Here is a 25,380-nt window from a genome sequence, read left to right on the forward strand (position 1 = left end):
GCAGCTTTTGCTGATTGGTTATTTTTAGTTTTCTCTGATGTGATTTCTAGGTCTGTAGTGTCACTCCTTGGTTCTTAGCACTGGACTTAGAAAGAAGGGGCAGTTTTCATGAGAGGGAGACAGCTCCTAGTGGCAGCTATAGTCTCTCTTCCTTTCACCCTTTTCCTTGCTCTTGGTGTTTTATTTGGAATAGTGCTGTGGAACTGGCAAGTCTAAGGGCTCCATGAGAAAGAGATGCAAGACAATGATAAGATCTAAGAAAGAAAACACCACAATCTCTTGAATATTGTTAAAAATGCTTTAATTACTAAAATAGACATTCAAGATACTCTGTCTTAGGTTCCAAATTCCAGCCTCCTGCATTAGATATTTGACACTCAGAAAATCAAGTGAGCACTGCCCATGGGCCAGATTTACACATATGCTTGACCAGGATCAGGAATGAACATCAAAAAGAATGAAACCTAAGTTTTGAACTGAAAGCCATTCCTTGTGCTTGTTATTAGGCAGTTCCTGTTAGTGACCAGCTAAAAGACATTATAAGCCAGGGCTGTGAGTAGAACTCTTCTCTAAAAAGGCTGCTTAGTCTTTAGTTAGGCTAATAAATAATCTCATTGCACTAGGGTGAGGACTTGACTAGTTTCTCTAGATTCCCCCACCCACCTTTAGTAGTTCAGATGTAAACAGCAGGAGCTAAATTCTGCAATTTCTTGCAAACAAAAGCTTTGAGCAGAGTTGTTTGTTTTTCTTGTGACTGCAGAATCAGGCCCCTGAGAGAGAGCAGCAGTTTTGCTACAGTTAATAAAATGTACCACTGACAATTCAGATAACACCCTGAGCATTCAGATTTCATGCAACTTTGGTTCTGGGAAGCAGATACCCCCTACTCTAGTACCAGAGTCTGAGGCAAAGAAGACAGAAAAGAAACTTAGTCTGTGTGGTACCTGCCATGTTCTAGACCATCCTCCTCCCTTCAGACAAAACCAAACTCCTGAGTACTCCTCAGGTTCAGCATATCTTCAGTTGGCAGATCTGCTGCTGCTGCTTGTTCTCTGTGTATATAACACCCCACGTTCCTTTCCAGTGACAGCCTCACTGCTTACAGCTTTTAGCCCCAAGATCTATTAAGAGTTTGTCACAGCACTGGATCAGACTGAAAGATGACCTTTGAATTATTAAATTTGCTAGTTTTCAGGAGTAACATAGCCTGGCTAGGAACCACTCCATCCCACTTCGTGTTCTCTGAGAATATAGAAAGTCAGCACAGTCATTTACTGAAGACAAAACAAATTCATGTGCAGTTGCTTTGTGCAGACCAGACCATACACCAAGTTTTGCCAAACACTAGGAAGGGAATATCAGATGTTTGTTGCGTTGAGAAAAGGCCACAACTTTTTTTCTATGTTCAAGTAGAAGCTCATAGTGAGGAAGGAATAGAAGTTTGGAGGAATTTCCCAAGATGGATCTCAAAACAGGTTCTGGCAAGGAGGAACACAGAATACATTTCATATTTCAAAGAAAGAGCTTGAATTCGGAGTAAGATGTCAGTGGGGGGACACCTATGGGCAGCTCCAGCGCTGAGACTCCTGTTACTGACTGAACTTGTTGAAACAAAGGCACACCTTGCACCCTAGTGCCAGAAAAGCTGAGACAGGAGAAGGGGGTATCTTAATCAGTCACAGTCAAACTTTTCTTCCTGACTAGAGGAAGTGAACTGAAGTACACAGCAGGGCAAACTTCTATATCTCCAAACTGGAAAGATCAGTGAGGGCTTGAGTGTGCTACTTTCCCCCTCCCCTTGCTGGGAATTGCTGATTATTTTCAAATCCAGTCTGCAGAGAAGGTATTGTGAGGGCAATCTTTGGTTTTACAGAAGTAGGAAAGGTGTGTGATATGAAAGGGGTAACTGCAAACACCTTACAATCACAAGAGGCCAGTGGATAAAAGCTTTGCTTAGTCCCACAAGTAATATCTCTCTATTCTTACAATGAGTAACTTCATCTTTACATTTTTGGGGTGAGTAGAAGATACAATTTTTTTATGAGCTAGCTGCCAACTATTGTCTCTGCAGCTGTTTCTATTTAGGACAATGCAAGGTTTGCACTTGGAGACTAAAGATATTCAAACAATCTTGATGTTCTCCACAGCCAGTTAAACAAGAAAACCAGGATCCTGCAGCCCAGCTTTTAGCCTGTTGGACAGGACACTTTCACAAATACTGATCTTTCACTGCTTCTGTGTTTGGTGTGGAAAAGATGGCAAGAGGCACTTTAAATTGTTACTCAAAAAGCTTCTTGCTGTCTGACAGAAATCTTGGGCTTCCTAAATAGCTGCAACCCTTTCATCGGATGCGCTGCTCCTAGAGACCTGTTGTATATATTAAAAATAATTCTGGATCAATGCAGGGCCACATACACTATTTTATGGGTCTAACTCCCAGTATATTAAAGATAAATGAAGTTTAAAACAATTAAAAATGGGCAAGAGATAGGCAAATGGGATAAGAAAGCAAAACTACTTCTGCTCATCTCCCTCTCTTTCTGATGCTAATTCTGCTGTCTTCCTATTTTCATCTGTTAAACAACTTAAAAAACAATTTGTTTCCTCACAGCTCTGCCTTCAGAGGAGGTCCCTAAGGAGAGTACAGGAAGCAATAAGCCCAGATAGGAAACCACACCTCAGAGCTCACTTGGACAAAATGGGCTGTGATGATCTTATCAGCTCACTGGCCCAGGTCTCCCAGGCTGTACAATGCCTGTCTGCCTTGTGCTAGCACTAGACTTGATTCTTGGGTGAGCTGATTTAACTCAACTTTGGCATCATGAATTGGTTCACAAAAGAACCTGAGGAGCACCAGTATCAGAGGAAAGGTGGCTATGGAGGTGCTTTGCTGAGAGCAAAGAAACAGAACTGCCTCTCGCAGCAAAGAGAACCCCTGGATCAGCTGCTTCATCTCCCTGCACCCTTAATGTCCTTGTGGGTGTAATGCAACAAGCATCTCATCTGGCAGTGGAGTTTAAATAGCTGTCCCGGCTGCCTAGTTGTGTCAGTACAGCTATGTGCTATGACTACATGCTACAGGAATCCAGGAGTCAGGTTGGGCAGCCAGATGGACTTTGTGGATGCAGAGACTTGTAACGGGCAGCAGAAAGAAACTAACAGGCATTTCCTGCTTAGGAAATGACTGCTGCCTAAAGAAATGCTTGCAAAATTACAACCTCTGTTTTGGTCAACACCTTTCCCAAAACCATGCCCAAAGTGTCCTTATAGCAGGCCCCTTCTTGAAAGACTGGAGTCGACTTCCAATGTATTAGCTAACAGCCAGGTACTTGGAACACTGATGCTGGCAGTGATCCAGAGTGCTTCACTCTGCTCTGAATGACTGCTGCTGCTACCTTTAGTTTCTGTATTTAACATTTCACAAGCAAACTTATGTATGTTAAAAACAAAACAACAACACATGGGGAGGTGAAGTCAGGTGTCTGCCTCTGCCACCACGTGCCAGGTACTCTGTGCTTCTAGCCATGGGATCCTATACAAATGTGCTGGTGAAAGCTGGCTTGGAGCCCCTTACCGATTCTCTGGTGGAAGTTTAGGCATTTTGACTTTCTGAAGGCAGCTTCTGGATCACTTATGGCAATCACAATTATAAATTATACTGCAGCAGCTCTCGTTATGCATGATCTGGGGTGAAGGTCTGTGATGATCTGAAGCTTTGGCCCATGTTCTGGTCTGTGATCACCTCCAGCCCAACGGCGTACCTGAAGGTTTCAATTTGCTTTCTCAGCCTTTCAGAAATGCTGAAGTCCACAGGAATGTCACAGCTCAGTAGGTTATCCCTAAAGACTGCAGTAGATGAAAGGTAGCACCCAAAGTCCAGCTTGTCTCTATGTTGTTTACTTTCTTTGTTAGCTGTAAAGGAAGACAAAGAAGGTGTTTCTAACTGTTCTCTACATTCATCTTACACAGATGACAGTAACTACATGTAACAACCCTGGGAAGACTCAGTAGATAATTAGCCAGGGAAAAAAAAAAAAAAAAGACTAATGCATGTTGATTTATACTGAAACTGGGATTTAACTGTTTTTCTTACCTGTAAGACTGTGTTGTCCCTAAATCCAAACCCCTCCTTTAGTAAAAGAGTGATGTAAGTGAGATCCATACAGAGGAAAGGACTGGCTGAGTTGTACCACTCCATGTTATCACAGACTAGAAAAGGAAGAAAAAGAAAAAAGGGGATCTCAGCAAGCTAAGGGAGCTTTTACCCACATCATGCATCAGAACTGACCTCAAGCCAAAGCCTAGTAAAACAAGCCACCCACTTCTATTAACAGCTACATGTGACACATGATACATACTACACAGCTGTTCTCTAATGTTGGAGAACAACCCATAGACTACTTCCAGTTTCTCTTAACTCCATCCTAAGTACATCTTTTATTACAGCAACATAATCCCATACCTCTTCTGCAGCAGTTACAGATGTTGGCTAATAAAAGGTCAGTAACATAACAAAGAAGGTGTAAGTGGAATAAAAGTTAAACAAACTTACTATTCTAAAGTCAAACTCACATTATATACTGCCTATACATTCAGATTTTTGTTATTTTTTTGTCCACATCAGTTTCCCAAGTCTTGTGACAATTACCTTCTTTGGCTTTTCTTTCAAAATCTCTCACTTCCAAAACACCCCCCTCTTCATAATCTGAAAAGGAAGAGGTGAGAAAACACCATTATGGACCTGAAAGCATTTGACTTCTGTATCTGAGCTGACCCTAGAGTGCAACTCAGTGATGCTGGGCTAGGAATGAGATGTTGGTAACACAAGAGCTGCAAGAATAACTGGAGCTCTAGGCATAAATCTTATCAGAACATCAAATCACACTGTCAGCTACATATTCATTCCTTGAAGGTAGATGGTGTATTTCCTCTTTCTCAACACCATTTCTTTTCCCTTCTTCCCTGTCTGCCTGCTCCTCATGACTCCAGCCTCCAGGGTTCCTCTGGCCACCTTCTGCTTGACACCCTGACATGTAGTAGATTATGCCAAACCAATTTACCAATTAGGTTGGTGTCAGCTGCTCGATCATAGTAATAGGAGAAGGCATAGAAGGAGCTTCCACGAATCTCTTCTGGTTGGTGCAGTTGCCCTTTGACAACCTTGAGTACTTCTGAGTAGCAAGGCTTGAATCCTATTTCTCCTGTTAGGAAAGACACAGATGGGGTGAGCCAAAGGGGCATATCCAGGAGGTGGAAGAGTCAGCAGCTATAGGAAGAAAAAGGGAAGAAGCAGAGATTAAAGCATGAGAAGATGTGAGAAGAGCTTAGATATACCTACTGTAATCCAGCATGCCACTTGCATGCAGGCAAGGACTCTAAATCACCATCATCAAGTGGTATTGGATGGCACAGATCATAGCAGTATGTGAAAGGTACACTGTGCAAAACAGTGTTAAGTGCATGAAAAGCTTCCTCCACATCAGGCAAAACTTCCACTGCTATGTTCTGTGGTCAGCAGAATCTCATTTACATTTGCTGCCACTTGCTAGATTTGCCTCCCCATCATTTTATCAACCCACTCCATACACTAAACCTCCAACTCAGCTCTCACGTTCCCCATTGTAAAGCAAAGCAACATCAAACACCAAAGGACTCTTGTTCTAGTCACTAATGGTAGCAGCATCACCTTGTTTGCAGCACTAGAGAAGGTATCTTATGAAATAGTTCCACAAATGATACATTTTGGCCTTCCATTTAATGTACCCTAACACAGCTGAGGTTTTGCAGTTAGCTCCAAGCCTCACTCTCCTATCTGCACAAGTAACTCTTATCCTTTACTATATAGTTTCCATGTGTAGTAAGAGATCACATCACAGACTGAACATGGATAACACAAGCCACCTATTCCTACAGCTTCAGATTTTACTTTGTCAGAAATTCACATCTCTGACTGGATAGGTATCCTTCATAACCCAAGGTAACTGATGGAGTATTTGTCAAGGAAAACTCTGATTCTAGAGATGAGACTTATGGTAGAAGAAGCAAGAAGCCTCCTTAGTTTACCTTCTTTGTTGCCACCATACCGGTATTTCACTCCTCCAAACTGCCACTCTGCCTCCAGTTGCTTTGGCAAACAAGAGCTGTGGAACATTTGTCCATCCACAGCTGGAATGAAACCAGAGAGGAGAGTCAGAAAGGATAAAAATTAACACTGTTATCAATCCATATGCAGAACCAGGAAATAAAAGGCTGAAAGATCTTCATTAAGGTCTTGAAGCAAAGGTATGGAAATCTGAATCAATGGATGCTGCACAAACTGATTTTGAATTATGGACCAGTCTCAGTCTGGAGAATATCTGAAAGGTGCCCATTTTGTCCTGTAAGCTGCAGAGCAGCTGGGCTTGTCATTTGTTAATGAGAGGTAAGTGGTACAAAGATACCTGCATAATGGCTGTTAACCACACAAGACAAGAAACAAGAAAGGTAATAAATCAAACACACAGATACAAAATCCCTGACAAAGAGCTGATAAGCAAGACAAATAAAACAGCCGAGCAATGAAGACAGAAACTAATCAATGGCCACTACCCTTTAAGGGTTCAGTCAGAAATATTGTATCTGCTGAGAGGAAAACACGATTACTGTGGCCAACACAGCTCTCACAGAACAAGCAAACATTACTGAATGATTGTGAAGAACTGTGGGACTGTGCAAAAATTGCTATGGGATGTTTAGGAGAAGGATCAAAGGCAGGGAAAGGGGGAGTCAAGGGATCAGAGAACATGAGTCTGAGAAAATGGAGTGGGATAAAAAGAAATGAGTGGGGTAAAAAAAAGTGATGGAAAGTAAGAATCCAGAAAGTGGAAAGAAAGACTCCAGGTCCTGGCCTGGAGAGAGACTGAGAGACTGGGCAAAAGGCCCAAAGTCTGGGCAGGAAGACTGGGAGGACTTTAAGCCTGGGTCACAGATTGGGAAGACTCCGGAATGTGACTACACGTGCAGGTTAGAGAGTGGCAGTGTGTGCAATATGCTCATGGACTTAAGCTAGACTGGTCAGTGAATGCAACAGGAGGTCTTGGGGAATGCAGCAGGCCAGACAGGTACCAGAGTGGGTTTAGCCTAAACAGCAGTCCTTAGGAAAAGGATCTATTTGTGCTGTTTGTGTTTTTGTGGATGCTCAAAAAACTGTGCATTTGTGCCTAGCCACATCTAGATAATGTATGTATTTTTCCATGTCAGGAATCTGCACTTGGGCCTCACTGCTGGCTGAACATGGATCTAAGGGAAAGCAGCTGTCTGACAAGACAACTCCTTAACAAGTGCTACTCTGTTTCCAGACTGATCCGTAAGGGCAAAACCAGAAAAAACACAAGGTACAGGAAATGGGCTGCTGACACAAGGCTAAGACTAACCATCTCTTCAAGTATCTTGGGTGTTTTATCATATGAACATACCTTCCACATTCAAAGCTCCAAGTATTGCTAGTCTGGCAGCTTTTAGTCCAAACCCCAAGTAGCTGCAAAGAAAGAAAGACATTACAGTTTGAACTCTTGCACATCTGGTATGAAGCACTCATAGCTTCTTCTTAAATCCTGGAATACTTAAACTAAATTTATCTCCTCTATAAAACAGAGTTCCCTTTGCCAAAATCATGCCAAATACCCAAAGAGTGACACAAATTCTAGAATTACAGAGCTGTGAAATGGACAGAACTGCAGAAAGTGGAAAGAGCTGATGTGATGTTTCTACAAGATATTAATGAAAAGCAAAAATGCACAATCTTAAGGGGTATGAGAAGAGTGCATGGGGAAGAAGATGGCCATTCCTGTGTCACACATGTAAGACTATATGCTCTTAGGGCAGAATAGGAGAGCTGCAGAACCTCTCACTAAATGGGAGCTGTGCCTTTGTGTGAAATTCACCTGTGACTCCACATTTTAAAACTATACTCACTGCAAGCTAGGATGTGAACATTTATGAGAGTGTCATTACCTATTATTGGCTTCAGCAACATCACAGAATTGTCAGGATTGGAAGGGACCTCAAAGATCAGCCAGTTCCAGTCCCCCTGCGATGGACATCTCATACTAGATCAGGTTGCCCAGAGCCCCATCCAGCTTGGCCTTAAAAACTCCAGGGATAGCTAGATTAAAAACCTATTGGCCTTTCATTCCCACCTCTGCATTTGGTTACTTACCCCTTTTGTCATGTCAATACAGATATTTGCAGAAGAATCAGAGTTAAACTAACTTCCAGCTGCCTCATTTTTTTTTTGGATGATTTTCAAATCTCAATTATTTTATGTGACCTAATGGAGCGTAGTGGTGAATAGAGCAACCATCCCCATTAGTAAATGTAAACAGTTGGAGAGGAAGACTATGAAACCAGCTCTGTGGTCAAGTAAACGTATTCTGTAACTGAGAGGATAATCCTCACCCCACTAGTAGGGGGCTGAACTCATCTCTCTATTATAGATGGTCAGGTTTTCACTGGACTGTAAGTCATGCAGATAAATTCTGGGTTTCACTGCAGATGTCTCAAACTCCTCAATTTAATCCAGCAAGCACAATTATATTATTCCAGGCCAAGCATCCCCTTCAGTTGGCTCAAAAGTCAGTTGTGCTCCATGGTCTGGATTTAGCTGCCTCTGGTCATCTTTCTTTCGTTTACATCAGTATAGGTTTTACTTTTTGTCCAGTTGCTGATGAGATGTGCCATTCCAAACTAAGAAGAGAAGTCTCTGGAAGATCCTCTTTGCAAATCTCTGACCAGGTTCAGTTCTGACTACTGGCACAATATCCATCTTTCTGCTTGGTACAGAATATTTGCCTTGAATTCCATCCATGAGAATTCTTCTCCATAAATACAGCGACTCATCATGAGCTTCCTCTTCACTTGACAGACCAACTAATATGCCCTTGCAGTGATACTAACCACAATCCTGGAAAGCTTCCAGCCAACTAATGTCATGCCCCACTTCAACTAATGTCTCAGGCAGAAAAGAAGTAGTCTTGGTCCCAACAGCTGGTAATAGGGATGACATGGCCATCTGTGGTTAGCTCAGGGGCTGCAGAAAGATTGATCTTGCCAATGGGAACAACAGCCTTTATACTTCTTACCTGTGAGTATAGAGCTTGTAGGTGCCATTAAACATTTCAAATGAGGTAATAAAATCTTTGGGGGTTTCCTTCAAAGTTTCCTAAAAGTTAAGAAGATATCTTTTTATTTCTAGCATGCAATAAAGAATAACCAACATTGATGTAATACCATAGATACAGCTGCAGGCTTTACTGCATACTCATCTGATCTCCTCTGAAAACAAAGAATAGTTTTCCAACTGCTGTAATAACTTTTTACACTGTAGCTTTTTACACTGAGGTTATTTATATACATCTTTGTGTTACTTCTATGTACAATAGGGAAACACAACAGATCAGGATGAAAATACTTTCCAGTTCAAGATACCTGAATTTTCCAGAGTACTTATGTGCTACTTTTAAATACACAGAGTCTTGATCAAAATCAGCAGCAGTAGAAACACTCCAGTTTTGCAAATTAGACCAGACATCTCAGTACAGGAATTCAGAGGAATTAAAAATTCCAAGTGAAGTACAGACCACACTGTCACCATGTTAAATGACTTGCTAATACTCAAACACTATGACTCCAAGTCTTACAGCTGGCTTCACCTCCTGGTTTAAGTGCCTTCCTTTAAATTAACCTCTTGTTTCAACACCTTGTTTTCCTCCTTTCAAAGTCTTTCTTCTGTGTGTCCCCCCACTGGTACTCAGTCCCTAACTTCCTGCCAAACCAACATTCAAATTCTTGTAAATCTGAATCAGTTTAGGGCTCATTTACTGTTCCTTTGTTTCCAGTCCATGAGATTTCAAACTGTTTCTCTCCATCCTTTGCCAGTGACCTCATTCTCCCATCCCTTCTTGGCCCTGTGTATTCATATCACACTGTTGCTCTGGGCCAAGCAGCACAATCTCAGAGAGGGCTGAAGCTGTAGAGGACTGAAGCTGTAGAGTCCTAGCAGTTACCCTTCAAGTAACCAGATATATTAAAAAACTCAAAAACCTAAAACCAACCAACCAAAACAAAAACCTACTACCAAGTAAGATCTGGTATTGTGGAATCTTAGACAGAAGCCTGTTCTTACTATTACAGCATTCTGTTACAAATTCATACAAGAGCAAATACATGACTGCCTCAAATTGCTGGAAGGGATAAAAAAAACACTACCCAACCTGCAAATCAAAGGGAGAAATCCCTGACAAACTCTTCAGAAACATGACCTAAGTGTGTGCTTTTTGTATGAACTTAACAATACAGACAATAAGCAGACATAACCTACAAGCAGGCAACATGGCCCTGGACTCACAGATTGCATTGGATTGGGATTGGAAGGGACCCTCAAAGGTCATTTTGTCCAACCCCCCTGCAGTCAGCAGGGACACCTCCAACTAGAGCAGGCTGCCCAGGGCCACATCAAGTCTGATTTTGAATGTCTCCAGTAACAGGACCTCAACTACATCCCTGGGCAACCTGTTCCAGTATTTTACCACTCTCATTTTAAAGAGCTTCTTCCTTATGTCCAACCTAAATCTACCCTGGTCCAGATTCAATCCATTGCCCCTCATCCTATCACTGCAAGCCCTTCTAAACAGCCCTTCCCCAGCCCTCCTGTTGGTCCCCTTCAGACTCTGCACTGCCTGACAAATTCCCACCGTTGGTCCTAGTCACTAGCAAACTCCCACGACCTTTTCTTGCAACGCTCCAAGGAGATGCCTGAATCCTGAGCTGCAGTCCAGCCTGCCTCACAGCTCTATTTATTCTCCAAAACCCTGACATGCAACACCCTTTCCTGTTGGTCCAGTGCCTATTTCAGCAGGTGTTATCAACACAAAACAGAGGACAGGCCCCAGAGTGCTTTAGGCGTTGCTGAACAGGATAAGGTTGCACATCATGTTTCAACATGACTTGCCACTGCAGAACTGAAATACCCTGATATGAAAACCACATGTTTTGTGGTCTCCACACATCTTTTGAGAACCTTCCTTTCTGTAAACAAACAAGCAAACAAAGTTGAACAAAGGAGTCTTTAAGAAAGGGGAACAAAGCCAACTTTGTGCTATCCAAGTATAGAATATTACAGTGCTTTTCTAATGCCCATGTGATATCAAGCTATAGAACACCATAGTGCTCTTCTAATGCCCAGGTACTCTTCCCATGCAAACTATAGATGTGAAAAATCTGGGGCAGAGAGGGGAATTTTCAAAAAAAATGAGAAGAGAAAATGCTAAAAAAATACATAGAGGCACTGGCTAGCTATTATAAAAGACATTTGCCCCATGAGACAACAACTCCAAAATTTAATGACGATCTGCTATCAGACTGAAATTGTAAAGAAAAACAAACAAACAACACACACACACACAACAAACAAACAAAAACCCCCAAACAAAACAAATAAACAAAGCCAACAAACAACCAACCCACAAAACTCAGAGTAATATTCTTGTAGTATGCAAGAATAGTCCCTGGAAATATTCTTCATTTATTAAATACAAAATAATTGTCTGCATTAATGGAGCTTTCCCAGCCTGGGTCTGTAAACAAAAGCTGTCTCCCTTTGGTTTCACCCGTTTGCTTTCTTTCTTCCTTGTTATCCATTTGTTTGCAAATGCCTATCAGCCAACTGCTGATATCCAAAGGAACAGGAACACAGATATTCAGTATACCACAGATATTCTGCTTGCACCAGTGCTGAAAAAAAAAAAATCTATCAGAGAGCACAGTAGTGCTCAAAGGTCTTTCCACTGGCCCTGCAGTCCCATCCACGTGCTTTTAACCACTCCTCACCTCAAATCGTGGCAGGAATGTGATTTGGGTTGAGGCTCCTCCCAAGTCCAGAATCCCAACAGTATGCTGATTTTGGCCAGCCAACTGCCCTGCAAACAACATCATGCTCAGAACAGCTCCAAGTGCAAAACACTGCATTCATGTTTGACAGCCACTATCTCATCACATCATCATAGCAATACAAGGTGGCTGAGCTGGCCTTCAAAGATAAAAAGTATCACAGAGATAAGGTAGGCAAGCAGAAGGAATTACGAAAAGATTCATAGGACTTTCTTCCTTGATTCCAATTTCACCTCCAAAGAGACAAAACCAGGTAAATCTCTAGACATCCAGCAAAAGCTGAAAGGAAGATACAAAAGTCTACCCTGCAGAAGACTGTCAGGGAGAGTACATGAATTCTGACACCACCAGGCAGCTGGTCAAGAACAGTAGAAGAAAGATACCAAGAGCAAAACCAGCTATTATAATTTCTCTTCACCCAGTGCAGCTTTTTTACATGCTCCAGCATCTACCAGAGCATTGATTTTCTTTCTTTTTTCAGTGGATTGCATTCCCAGAACAACTTAGAGGGCTAGAGCACCAGTGCGTTCCCTGTTAATGCCACAGTTGCATAGTTCACAGTGGGATGAAGATCACCATAAAATTTGCTTCCCACTTTAACTCCCCCGGTATGTTAGAGCTTGCCAGTGCCTCCTAGGCCTTCTGGATGAAGAGGCCTACTTCTTACTACAGGTGTGGCTAACCCTCTGGAACACAGCCCATCCAAGACAATTCATTGCTCGAGCCACAATGGGGAGAAAAAGCAGGACATGGCAACCAAGGAAGAGTGAGTTTGTCTACCTCCACACGAGAGACTCAAGTTCATATCTAGAGAGAAGTTATATAGAATTAACTACCTGTCAAAAAGTTCACGGTGACCCAGGCTAAAATTCCTGCAATGAAAAAAACCACAAAGTCACCACTGAACACTCCCACAGCCTCCTCCCCACCATTCCCACTCCTTCACATGTTATTTATTTACCTGAAAATCATTACTAACTTAACACAACTGCCCTAAACTCCAGAGATTAATTCCCACTTATGCATATGTCAGGATATAAGATGAATGTAACACCACAGATGACACACAGGATTATTACCTGCCTATTCTCCAAGTTAATACATCTGCAAACGTAGCCAAACTGTTACAGCAGTCTGTTCTGCACTGCAAAATCATCACTCACTCAAAACCTACAATATATTTCACATCATCTTGTATGTTACTTCTTTTACTACTTTACTAGCTCAGTTTTTCCCATCAGAATATTTTTATTATTTATTTCATTACCAAATTTTTTTTACTTGCCAATTATCCTTCATTCTCCTCTAATACTCAAAATGCTTTCAACACTAACCCGAAAGTTGCTGAGCTAATCATAATAGGCTATTTTTAATGCTGATATTGCAGAGTTCATGAGGCATTTTACATAAGCTTCCTATATATTGCCATGTACACCATCTTTTTTCCACTAGTTCCCAAGAGCAGGTTTCAGTTAGTTAGCTTGCATTAGCCTGCATAATTATTTCTGAGATGAGGCCCTGTACTGGAACCTCAGAAGGTCTCAGAGGAACCTTCACTGAGCTAACTCATAAATCTCTTTGTGTGTCTGCATTTCCAGCCTAACAGATGACCAGGTAACCACCTAGTTAAAGCAGGACTGCATTGTTTCAAACAGGGTTGAAACCTTCTATTTATTCTCGGTTTAGGGACCATTTCTCCTTCCATCCCACATTCATAAGATCTCTCTAGCATCTCTCTTTGCTTTCACTTTTTCCTCCTTACAAAATGTACCTTCATAAGACCCGTCCATGATGCTAACACTGTCCTCTGGAACAAGAAATGGTGATTCCTCAAAGACTTCTCTCACCTGAAGAAAGAAACAGTGATTAGATTCCTTAGTCCTACAAGTCTTGTTCTTCCCAGAGGGTGACAGAGAAAGTTTTCTTTTACACTGGAGTATGAAATAAGATAAGTTTGTGTAGCAGGCAGTATTCTTCTTCTTTCAAGGACCAGGAAAGAAATAAAGAAGTATCATAGAATGGTCCAGGCTGGAAGGGACCTCCAAAAGTCATCCAGTCCAACCTCCCTGCAGTCAGCAGGGACATCCCCAACTAGATCAGGTTGCCCAGGGCCTCGTCAAGCCTCACCTTGAATAGCTCCAGGGAAGGGGCCTCAACTACGTCCCTGGGCAACCTGTTCCAGTGTTCCACCACTCTCATAGTGAAGAACTTCTTCCTGATATCCAATCTAGATCTGCCCTTCTCTAGTCTGAAGCCATTGCCCCTTGTCCTGTCACCACAGACCCTTGTAAACAATCTCTCTCCATCCCTCCTGTAAGCCCCCCTCAGATACTGGAAGGCTGCTATCAGTTTTCCCCAGAGCCTCCTCTTTTCCAGGCTATCATAGGTCTCTCTCCCCATGTTTTCCATCCACATCAAGACAGAGGATTTCAGGGCCATACAAGAAAATCTGTGAAGTCCGTGAGTTTTGTGCTGTGATGGGATCACAGTCAATTTTCATAGCTGAAACACTCTTACGGTAAATAGAATGGAGAAATGAACCATGAAAGATGAAACAGTGTAAACCACTGGCTGAAGCCATGACAAACAGGAAAAGCAATACTAAAGATTACTTAAAGTATCCAAAAGATCTTAGTATTACCTCCAAAAGTAGAGCCTGAGCTTTCTCCTCTGACAGCAAACGCAGTCCAGCTGTGGCTTTTAATACTACAGGGGTCTTCTTCCAAAGAGAAGGTGGCACAGCATCTACAGCTATGGCCAGCAATCTTTTGACAGATTCAGCACCCTAAATTCAGGAAAAAAAAATTCTTACCATTTCCTCCTACAGGACAACAGAAAATAGACCTCCCAATTCCCTCTCAACACTAGTGAAACCAATATTCAACAGAGATACTTCACCCACTCCCAAGATAACTATAAAAACTGCTCTAGACATCTCATTAGAACCTGTGCTATATCTTAGCTGAGAGAAATGTCACCCTTTGTGGAAGGTATTTTTTGGAAAGGATGGAGGGAGGTGAGGGAACTGATTAGCTGACAAACCTAAACATCTTGCAGTGAAACTAAATGATGCAATTACTGACTGAAGTTACAAAGGTCAGGGGCAATGTCTATAGATTTCAGTGAATGCCATATAAGAACTCTGGTGTGTCCACAGCAAATAGTGTAATTAAAATGCTATCTGTAAAATTATTACCACATGAGCTACAGCTATCACTACTGGGCTTTCAGTTATTTACAGTGCTTTCACAACTACAGTTTGGCCTTAGAAAAAAAATACTCTTCTGTCACATTTCTAGAAATTTCTTTTGAGGTGAATTCTTTCCCTCTCCTATCCAACAACAATAAAAAAAAATATTTAGTGAAATGATGGAAGACATTAAAGTTTAAAAAAATCCAAAGCCATTTGCTCTTCCATAAAGTTTCTTACTCAAATTTCTGTAGCACTTTATGCAACTGAGAAACCTGAAACTCCCCTTATGCTAAGGCCCTGACTCCAAGACTACTAAAGCACACAAAGTAGAGTATCTAATCTATCATTCCTCTGGCACCTCCTTTAGCCTGTGAAATGTCTGACTGTCAGTGCAGGAGACCTGGAAAATGACAGCTTCCTTCAGAACTGGCCCTGTGTAAGACAATAACTGAATTATTTTAGCATACTCTGCTCTGTTAATAATTTCTGCCTCCTGATCCAATAGAGTGGCATGGAACAAGTGTACTGTGCAGGAACTCACAACCACCACAACCTGAAAATAAAGAGGGCACCTCACTCCTATTATTTTATTAAAATTACAGCTGTTTGTGTTATCAATACTTCTGATAGTGTAAGATGGAACTGTTCGACTGTGCGTATAAACAAAAGAACAAAAGTCCTGTGGCAGGAGAAGAGTAACTGCCTGTACCTGAATCATTATTCAGCTAAAATTGTAATCAGGTATTTGAACTGAGCGTAACTGAAGCGAGTCCTGCATATCACTGAGCACTTGCTTCTATGCCATGATTCCAAAGATAATAGAAATTAATCAAAACAAATTACTGGAAGTCTGAGGATAGAAGCAGAAAATACACTTAAGGACTAGCTTAACCTGCCAAGCCCATCTTTATGCTTCCCCTTCTCCATAACTTATTAACAAAAATTAACTTTCCTAGATCTGATTATACAAACAAACAAAAAATTACACATTTTTAAGAGTCAGAAAAACGCACCCTCTTTGCTTGTCAGTGTAACATGACTAAAAAAGAAAACCCTCACAGTCTTAATCCCTTATTTTCTTCTAAACTAAACAAACCAAAACCATTTTGACCATGACTAGCACTGAAAATTTCAACAAAAAGGAAAAATGGAGAAAATTACTAGTAAATGAGACAGGAGTATATATTAGCTCATATTTGGGGTAGCTATAGGGGAAATAAACTTTGAATATGGATTCTGCTAGAGCAAAAAAAATCACTTTGTCTTTGAAACTTCTTAAAGACACATAGTCTAGTTATATACAGCATTTAAGCAATCAATTAAGCCACTGATCCACTGATGAAATACATAAAACAACAGTTCCCTTTTCACTGATTAACTCACAAAAATAGAGCAATAGGCTTAGATAGTCTATGAGTAGAACTTCTGCATTTTTCTGGACTCTTTGCATTATAACTTGGTAGAGTTCAACTGATATTAGCAGAAGCAAGACCTACTCACAGAGACTGAAGGAGAGCCTTACCTTTTCAGGCTGATCAGCATATGCAGAAAGACCTGGCTTCACAGACTCAAAGATTTCCCCTTCTAATTCTGGAAGGCTTTCTGCACAAACAATACATTGCATGAAACAATCAACCACTAGAACCTTTTTCTTTAATTGCAAAAAAAGTTTGCCTGCAACTCCTGTAAAGTGACTGTCACTGATTTCCCCTTGCAAACAATACCATTTGCCTCCTAAACCAAGAACTGCTCCTTCACTTCAGGAGCATATCTAACACAATGCTACCCTTGTATCCCCCAAGTTCACAAACAATTTATTAACATCAGGCTTTTATAACTGGAAGTATGTCCACTCTGCATTTATGAACTACAATGAGTTACAGCAATGTTGTATGACTCTTGCCTCATCTTAGTAAAATTTCTTTGCCTTTCTGTTCCCAAGCTAACTGTGAAATACTAATTGATATTAAGACACACACAGTTGGCTTATGATTACCCTTAAGTGATTCTTCCAGTTCAGAAACACAGAACAGAGTAGACTGGTCTGCAGAGCCAAGCAGTTGCTGTTCCCAGAGCAGCTTGGGTGCAGAACCTATCCCTAAATACTGCAAATTACAAGTCAGGTTGAGTTCATCAGAGCTGGACGTTGTACTAGTCCTTCCAAACAAAGGCTGAAATCACGTGTAGGCACATGGATACTGTGGCCCTGATGACCAGACTTCAACCTTTGCAAATTTGCTGACTCTATGTACCCAAGATAATCCACCCTCTTGAATCATGTCTTGTGTGCAGCCAACTCAGGCACCTCTACAATGTGTCATAAGCAGATAGTGGTGCAGGAGTGTGGTGTGTCCGCACAGGGGAATTCTCCTGGAAATGGCTCTGACCTTTGCTGCTTATCACTCTTTAATTTACTGATTTTAATTTGCTACAAAATATGACATATAAACATATGTAGAATTTAAGTGTCTCTTGCTGGTAACATGTAACTTCACCAAAAAAAAGCATAAGCCTCTTTCCAAATCAATGAGACATTCATTGAAACACCTGCATAGATAAAAAATTCTTTGGAAATTCAGAATTCTCCACTATATCCAGAACGAAACCTCTTGGTTTCAAAAGATCTTAAAAAAAGAAAGACATTTTTGCAGCAAAACACCACCACAAATGGACACTAATCATCTGACAGAGGACCATTTGAAGGTCAAACTGTAGAAAATCTTCAGTTTTCCCCAAATGCTGTGCTGGGGATAAAAAAAAAAACCCAAAGAACTCTTTTGGCAAGTGTGAACATAAGTTGACACACTCCAAGAGCCCACACTGGCACAGGGTCTTACCTGGGCTCTTCTGCACAAAAGTGTAAATGTGAATTCGGGTCCCAGTGCTTCCTGCGTCAAACATTATGCCATAAAAAGTGTTGTCTTTGGCATACAGAGGGCACATGTTAGGTGGAAGGAAATCCTGAAACCACATCTCCCTGTTTGAATGGGAAAGAACAAAGGACAAAGAAGAAAATGCCAATGCTAGAAGGATGGGAAGTCTAGAAGAAGCCATATCGCCAGGACTTCTGGAGGCAGTCAGTCATGGATCAGCAATCACAGAGCTGTAGTAGGTCCTGTAGAGAAAAGCAGGAATGGAAATAACAAGAGTTCTCTACTTAAAAAGTCTGTAGAAAAAAACCAAACTAGAACACAACCTGTACAGATATATTCTGCCCTTTAAATGCATTTCAACACCTCATCCAAAAGGTGTGATTTACTGCACTTAGTGCTACCATTATATCTAAGTGATTTGTTCTTTCAGAGTGAAGTTTTATCTATTTCTTAAATGCAGAAGAGTTAAGAGTACTTTGCTTCCCACTATTTCTAATTTTTACTTTATTCAGACAATGTTTTCTCTGATTTGGCTTGAAAGTCCCCAGAACCTCTCAAAAGCCAAAATGCCAAATTCTTCTGAAAAGAAGCACCACCAAAGGGAAGCTCAGGGCAGAACCACTTTACCCAAACATTTACATGTTTGAGATGCTGTGGCAGAACACAAGTGTTATTCAGAATCACAAACAAAGAGAATTTCAGCTTGAGCTAAGAACAGCTGCTGGGAGAGATTAGCACACAGAAAGTGAAGGCACATCCTTCCAGCAGCATCCTCATCCCCAAGAGAAGCCTGTGCTGCACAAGAGGGACTGAACTGTAAGGTGCCCCCTGGGCGCTGCCTCTCAGTATTTTTCACACTTTTTCTTTCTGTCTTCCTTTTGGGTTTTCATCATTTTCTCCTGACACAGTTTTCATTTGCAGAATTACAAAAAGCCCAGCAAAATCCCACCACAACCTCACACCTAGACCAGTTGCCCTAAACACTCAAGTTGCTTATACAGCTTGTAGCAATAGCTTCAACAACCCAAGGCTCCGAAGCTGTGTGACACAGTATTGGATACCAAGATGCACCAACTACATCCCCTCTCTTTTAACATCTATCTCTTTGCATCTATTTTTCCAAAGAAATGCTAATAAAGGAAAGATAAGGGCACAGAAATAATAAGAGTTCATTAGCTGCCCAGGTAGAAAGGAGAATATACAGCTTTGTTATTTGCCTTCCAACAGGAGAAAGGAGTGCGTGGCCGGATGCCCCACTATATGCAGTACTGTCTCCACTCACATACACATGGAGTGCTCAGCATACAGAAGGTGCAAAGAGCTCCTTATCATTCTCCACACACTTGGTAACATGTCCAACCGTCCACAGCACTGAACATTCTACTTCATAAACCTGCTCTTCTGCTCTGTCCAAGACCCTCACAACACCTTGAGCCCTTACAAAGTCATTGTCTTCTAGTAATCTGCTCAGCCCCACTGTATTAATTCTCTTGAAATCTTTATTTGCTGTTACATGTTAATGCATTCCTAATCTTAATTTTTCTCCTTTCCTTTCTATATGAACCTTACATAACCTCTATTTTCACACTTCCTTCTTCCACACCCAAAAAATTCACTTATCCTCCACTACCTTTGTCCCAGATTTAGCCCTATTTATTATGGCTTTTATTATTTCCATACTTCACCTTTGTTCCCAGTTACAGCAAAGTGAGATTAATTTTTACCCATTCTCAGCATACAATGTCACACTAGGGTCATTCCTCAAGTGTCTAAATCACTCAGGCATTTAGCTGTCTCTAGGGTGAAAAAAAAAACTGGGCAGCCCACTGCAGAAGCACAACTTTGGATGTCTTCTGTGACCTTCACATTTATTCTCCCATTCCTCATAAATGCAGAGCGCTGTAGGCAGCAGCACAACCTCTTGATCTACTCTGCCTTAGAAGTACACTCTGAGAAGAGGAAAAAATGACTTTTCAATTCCACAAACAGGCAATAGTCCTGGACACTCTGTGTGACAGATCAGCTGCAGTACTTTCTAAATCATTAACATTTTGTGTGGAAATTAGTAAACACTTCCTTCTAAGCAGTAACAACTTAAAAGCCTTGTCCTGAACAGATTTCATGAAGAGTGCTGAGCCTTTTGGCAGTTTTATAGCTATGGATTTGTACTAAGATGTAGCTGGCATTACCCACCTTTGCTTAACCACAGCAAGGAGGTCTACTGAAAACCCAAGAAGCTGTGGTGTTTGAACACCATACAAGCTGCATTAGTGAATACCTTGCAGCTGGTCACTAGAGGTGTTCTTATTCTCATGCAATGTAAGGATTTTGCTTACTGAACCATCACAAATACAACCCAAGCACCTGCCTTAACAACTAACTCGAGAGTCCTATTACAAACAGTACATGTGACACTTATACAAGCCTCTGAGTCTCTGACGATCCAAAAATATCTAAGCAATTGCCATCATTAACACATACTTTTCTGGTCAAATCGGCTAGTGAATGAGCCTTAGCTTCTCAATAAATACTCCCTCACTAAGCTTCTCTTCTCTATTCTTTCTCACACATCCACCATCATTTCACACTTTCCATTCTCTATTTCTCCTCTGACTTTCTTGCTTTCCACGTTAAAAAACCAACCAAACAAATAAACAAAAAAACCCAACCCTACACAAACAACCTTGGAATTTATTTTTCTCCACCCTCATTAAGAATTGAAAAAAACCCCAACATATTGATCTTCAGCAATGACTGGTGAAGACCATTTAATCAATAACACTAGCAAAACAGTGTCCACATGAAATATAAAAATAGATGAGTAGAGTAGGAAATCCGAGACAAGAGAGGGAAATAGGCAGAACATAACAGAAACAGCAATAAAAAAGGAATCTGGAAAAACACAGAAGAAAGAATGGAAGAAAAAATTTTGGGGTAGACACAGACAAGAGATTAGTTACTGAGAAGGAGAAATATTTCCAGAAGAGTTCCCCTAGAACAACTTAAACTCCTAGCTGCTATCAGAATACAGTAGGATGGGTAAAATGAACAACCAAGAGAAAGGAGAGAACAGTAATACGAGCATGAGTTCATTAATATAAGCAAGCAGTTGAGGAGATAAAAGGCACAGGTCACCACCAGCCAGCTCCAGTTACTGCCTTCATAGATGACCAGTACTAACTGTGGATACATTAGGCACACACCTGAAGCAGGACTGAAGCAACAGCTATTCCCAGAGATTCCTAATGAAAACCACGCCAGAGTGCTGCCACAAGAGACACTGTGCCTGCACTTCTTGTCTTCACCTTTTTCTTTCAGCCAGTGGGAGTGGACTATGTATCAGGCAAATGATGAGGTCACAGAGGCACATAAAACATCAGTCAAACTGCTTTATTCAAATTTGAGTTTATCGTTGCTCAACAGGAGCACTGAAACATGCTTAGGTAATTACAGGGGACCAGCTTCAAGAAGCTGGAAGTTAACTGAGTTCAGTAAGTTAGTAAAACATTTACATGACCATTACAGATGGTCACAACAGCACCAGTGTGAGTTCAGTGACACAGGGTAGAAAGCTCATTTCCCAACCCACAAAAACATGTGTAAATATCATCTGTATAGCTACTAAACCAAAAAGCTGAAGCACATTCAATATGACGAGTTACACAGATTGTACATGTTAAAAATCATGGAATGCTGCAGAGAGACTGCCAAGGCAGAAAGCATGAAGAGGAAGAAAAACACAAACCAACCAAACAAAAAAATCCCAAACAAACAAAAAAGCCCAACAAACAAAACCCAACCAACCAAACTCTCCTTAAACAACGAAAGTAAACACAATGCCAGAATAATTATAGCAAACCTTAAGATAGCAAAACGCAACCTTACTTAAGAGTTCACAAGAGACAGAGAAACTCTGGTGACTTTCAAGACAAGAAAGTGTCACCCACGTTCTTGAATGTTTCTGACAGAAGAAGCTGCAAAATCCAAAACACAGCAAGAGGAGCATCTCCCTGCAGAAAGGAATGTCTGCTCTGAGGGAGAGGAAAACCAACATATCTGATACACAAAAATTTCCCTTCCATTTCCTAAAATATTATTGGGAACCATGTGCGCACAAAGAAAAATACTGGAAAATAATCAGAAACACTTACAACATATAAATTTTTAGGAAAATATTTTAGGAACCAAAATAGATCAAGTTATTCCTACTGTTATTTATTGCTAAAGCACACCAAAAATAATTCAGAATGGAAAGTTAATTTCCTGCACTTAATCAGGAACAAAATCTATTTTCCAGATGAGCAGCTCTTAGGGTAACAAGATCCATTTCCCAGATGAGTAGCTTTCACACTTAACATTCATGACTAGACAAATACTTTAAAGAAACAAAGTTGTTATGTTCTTTCTGGACCTTTTTTCTAGGGGAAAAAATAATAAAGCAGTTTTCTTGGATCTTCTTGGCAAAAATAGAATCGCCTTAGAAGTACACAAGTTTAAAAATCACAATAGAAAGAACAACTGGTCTCACTGGCAGAATTTTACAGCATCTCTGTAAAGAAAATGGCACAATATTCTTTGCACATACACGTTTTGGCTAAAATTCTGGATCTAGAAATTTAAACGCTAGGGGGGGAAAAAAGTAGAACCAACGCACAAACATGCGTTATCAGCAGGCTTTATCTTTAGCATTTATTTATTCTCATTTCTGCCCAAATGGGTTTTCAATTTTCCTCTTTAATTAGAACGGGGCAGTTCTCCGAGGGGCTGCTTCGTTGACCCCCTGAAGCACGCCGGCGTCTCCCCCTCCCTTCACAGCTCCCACACCGAACACCGACGGAGCTGCGAAAAGTGTCTTTTATTGGAGCAAGCGGTGCTCCGAGAGAACAGACAGCAACCTCTCTCGGATGCTGGCAGATTTTGGGTGCAGAGGGTTTCAGCTCCGGTCCAAGTCTGGGGAAAATTTCAGTTTAAATTTCAGCAGGACGCTGTGAGTTGCGTGCCTTGAAAGCGTTCACCGGAGCTTCACCCAGAACAACTTGGAGGCGTGCACCGTAACACCTCCAAATCTAGCTGCTGATAGGGCTGAACCTCCAAACGTAGCTGCTGATAGGGCTGAAGGCTTCGAACTTTTACGCACCTCAACGTCAAAGCTTTCCGCCTTCCTCCTTGTCAAGCGCAACCTGAACCCTCACACCGAACACACCTCAAAAACTTCCCCTGTCTGCACTTTCCCTCTGCGGCTCCCCCCGCTACCCTACCGCCGGCAGCGGTAAGCACCGGCCTACGGGATCCCGTGGCTCCCCTCCCGAAGCCGACACCAGTAACACCAGCCAGAAATACTGGCAGCCACACTCGTGTTTGCCTCACTACCCACCCACGGCACTACTCGGGCTTGAGGCGGGGCGTCCTTCTATCTGCCCCAGGCGGCACTGCCGCCGAGAGTAACGGAAACGCCGCAACCTTGTCGGGCTTTCTCGGCTCTCACGCCGCTCCCAGCCACCACACCGCCGCAAAGCTCCCCATCCCGAGGCGAGGGGAACAAGCACGGGGCGGGGGGGGGGCGGCTCGCCCAGCCTGGGAACGGGTCGGTGCCCGCTCCTGTACCGCGCCGGCAGAACCCGGGCGGGACGGCGGCAGCGCCCGTGCTCCTCACCCTGGGGCGGTAAGCGGGGCGGCGGGGCCGCCGTCTCCATGGCAGCGCGGCACTGTCACACACCTCCCCCTGCCCGCGCGCTCACCGGTGGCTCGGGGCGCTGGCAGCGCCGCATCTCGCCGGTCCTGTGTGTCACGTCAGCGCGCCCACGTAATGTGCCCGTCGCGGGGGTTTCGCGTCACGGGAAGGCGCCGTCCGGTTGCCATAGGAACGGGCCGCCGCGCGTGCCTCACTCGGGTTGCGGCGGGCGTCTCAAGGAAGGCAGCGTGGCGACCGGTAACCTCGGTCGTGGAGGTGAGGCCTCCGCCGTAACGGGCGAGACGGCCTGCTGTGGAGACGCGGCGGCAAGGGGTCATGGCGGGCGGGCGTCGGTCGCTGTGTTGTGTCGGCTCCTACTGCCGCAGGCTGCCCGAGTGTCCGAGAAGAAGCAGGACACGGCTGGCGTGGCGCAGTGGGAAATTGGGCTGGCGACGACCGAAACGTCTCGGGCCGAGTACTGTGAAGCTACCCGCTGGTCGGCCAGGAGCGATGTGGAGCTGCTGCTGCGACGGCAGCAGGACGCGGGGAATGAGGCGGCGGTCGTGATGGCCTGCCTCATGGAGCAAGGCCAGAAGGCGGAGGAGGTATGCGCGCAGCGGGGCAGGCCCTTCTCACTTGCCTCGGCCTCCATATACAGCTCCTTACTGTGCGGCCGTCTGTAACAAAACACCTAACGGTGGGTCCTGCCGCCAAAGACGGAGGCGGGCGGGACGGCGTTATTCCCTGCAGACCTTGCCCGTCCCGCTGCAGTGCCGGGCAGCGGCGCAGAGGGCCTGGGGAAACTAGCGGAGGGAAGGCTCTGGGCGGGCTGGGCTGCGAGGGTCTCGGCCCTGGTGCCCGCTCTGCCTGGGACCCTCTGCCTCACACAGGAACACGACGTCCCGTTTTGCTCCCCCGTGTGTACGGGAGAGGAAGCAATATCCTGGAATTGATTCAGGGGAGGGCACCGGAATGGTCGGGGGCTTTAGCGCTTGGTGTACGGGAAGAGGCAAAAGTGGTTGTTCAGCTTGAGAAATAAGAAAGCTGAAGGGGAGCCTGCTGATTTTAGCTAGATGGAGGAGGTTTTAAAGACTATAGAGCCAAACTCTACTCAGAACACAAGAAGAAGCCCTACCATGTAGCTCCTTTGTCCTCTATCACAGATTAGTTCACTTTAGCCCCGTTCCCACTTTTCTAAATTCAAGTACTAAGCAAAACCTTCAGTTAGAAAAAGAAATTGAAAATGGAAAGTATAATTAAATTATGTTAACATTCTAAGTAATAGGAAGATACAAAGCTCTGATCCTTAGGGCATTGGTGTGGTCATATGGTAGGAGATGTTTTCTTGCTTGTATTCCAGTTTTCTTTCAATACAGAATATTGTAGTCAGGCCCTTTTCCAGCTGCCTGTTCTTTCTTTCTGTATCCTTTTTTTTTTTTTTTTTTTCCCCTTTTTTAAACTAGCTAGTTTCTCTGGCACTGCACGATGTCCAAAACAGTAAGGAAGAAAACTGTCTGCCCACATAATTGTAATTCTTCAGTGGAATTACAGATCTGTTTGTATCTAATACATGCAGGTGTTTGTAGTCTAAGCTTATGTTATTTCCTATGCTTAACACAAATCAAATGCTTTTAAACGTGGTTTAATTGACCTGAATGTTGCCAGTGAGGGACCTTTCTCCTCTTTATGCAGCTTTTTGAAGGATACTTCCCCCTCCA

The 25,380-nt window shown here is 42.7% G+C and overlaps 1 protein-coding gene across 1 annotated transcript; it reads right to left on the bottom strand.

Moving 5' to 3' along the window:
- Positions 1-304: 304 nt before the first annotated feature.
- Positions 305-23,766, bottom strand: ENTPD5 (ectonucleoside triphosphate diphosphohydrolase 5 (inactive)). The gene is made up of 14 exons (XM_054400039.1): positions 23,730-23,766; positions 17,956-18,233; positions 16,641-16,720; positions 14,567-14,710; positions 13,697-13,772; positions 12,762-12,797; positions 11,866-11,954; positions 9,120-9,199; positions 7,455-7,516; positions 6,064-6,165; positions 5,061-5,201; positions 4,649-4,705; positions 4,094-4,209; positions 305-3,912 (listed from the first exon to the last, which is right to left on the bottom strand). The coding sequence occupies exons 2-14, from the start codon at positions 18,170-18,172 to the stop codon at positions 3,826-3,828; spliced, it is 1,287 nt and encodes a 428-aa protein (XP_054256014.1). The 5' UTR covers positions 18,173-18,233; positions 23,730-23,766; the 3' UTR covers positions 305-3,825.
- Between the last annotated feature and the right edge of the window lie 1,614 nt (positions 23,767-25,380).

The sequence above is a fragment of the Indicator indicator genome, chromosome 4 (genome assembly GCF_027791375.1).
Source record: "Indicator indicator isolate 239-I01 chromosome 4, UM_Iind_1.1, whole genome shotgun sequence".
Classification (NCBI taxonomy): Eukaryota; Metazoa; Chordata; class Aves; order Piciformes; family Indicatoridae; genus Indicator; species Indicator indicator.

Coding starts and splice junctions, on each gene's coding strand:
- ENTPD5 (XM_054400039.1), bottom strand. CDS start 18,172: ATGGCTTCTTCTAGACTTCCCATCCTTCTAGCATTGGCATTTTCTTCT. Junction 16,721..17,955: donor TTTTGTGCAGAAGAGCCCAG/GTAAGACCCTGT, acceptor TTGTTTGTGCAG/AAAGCCTTCCAGAATTAGAA. Junction 4,210..4,648: donor TGAAAGAAAAGCCAAAGAAG/GTAATTGTCACA, acceptor TTCCTTTTCTAG/TCTGTGATAACATGGAGTGG.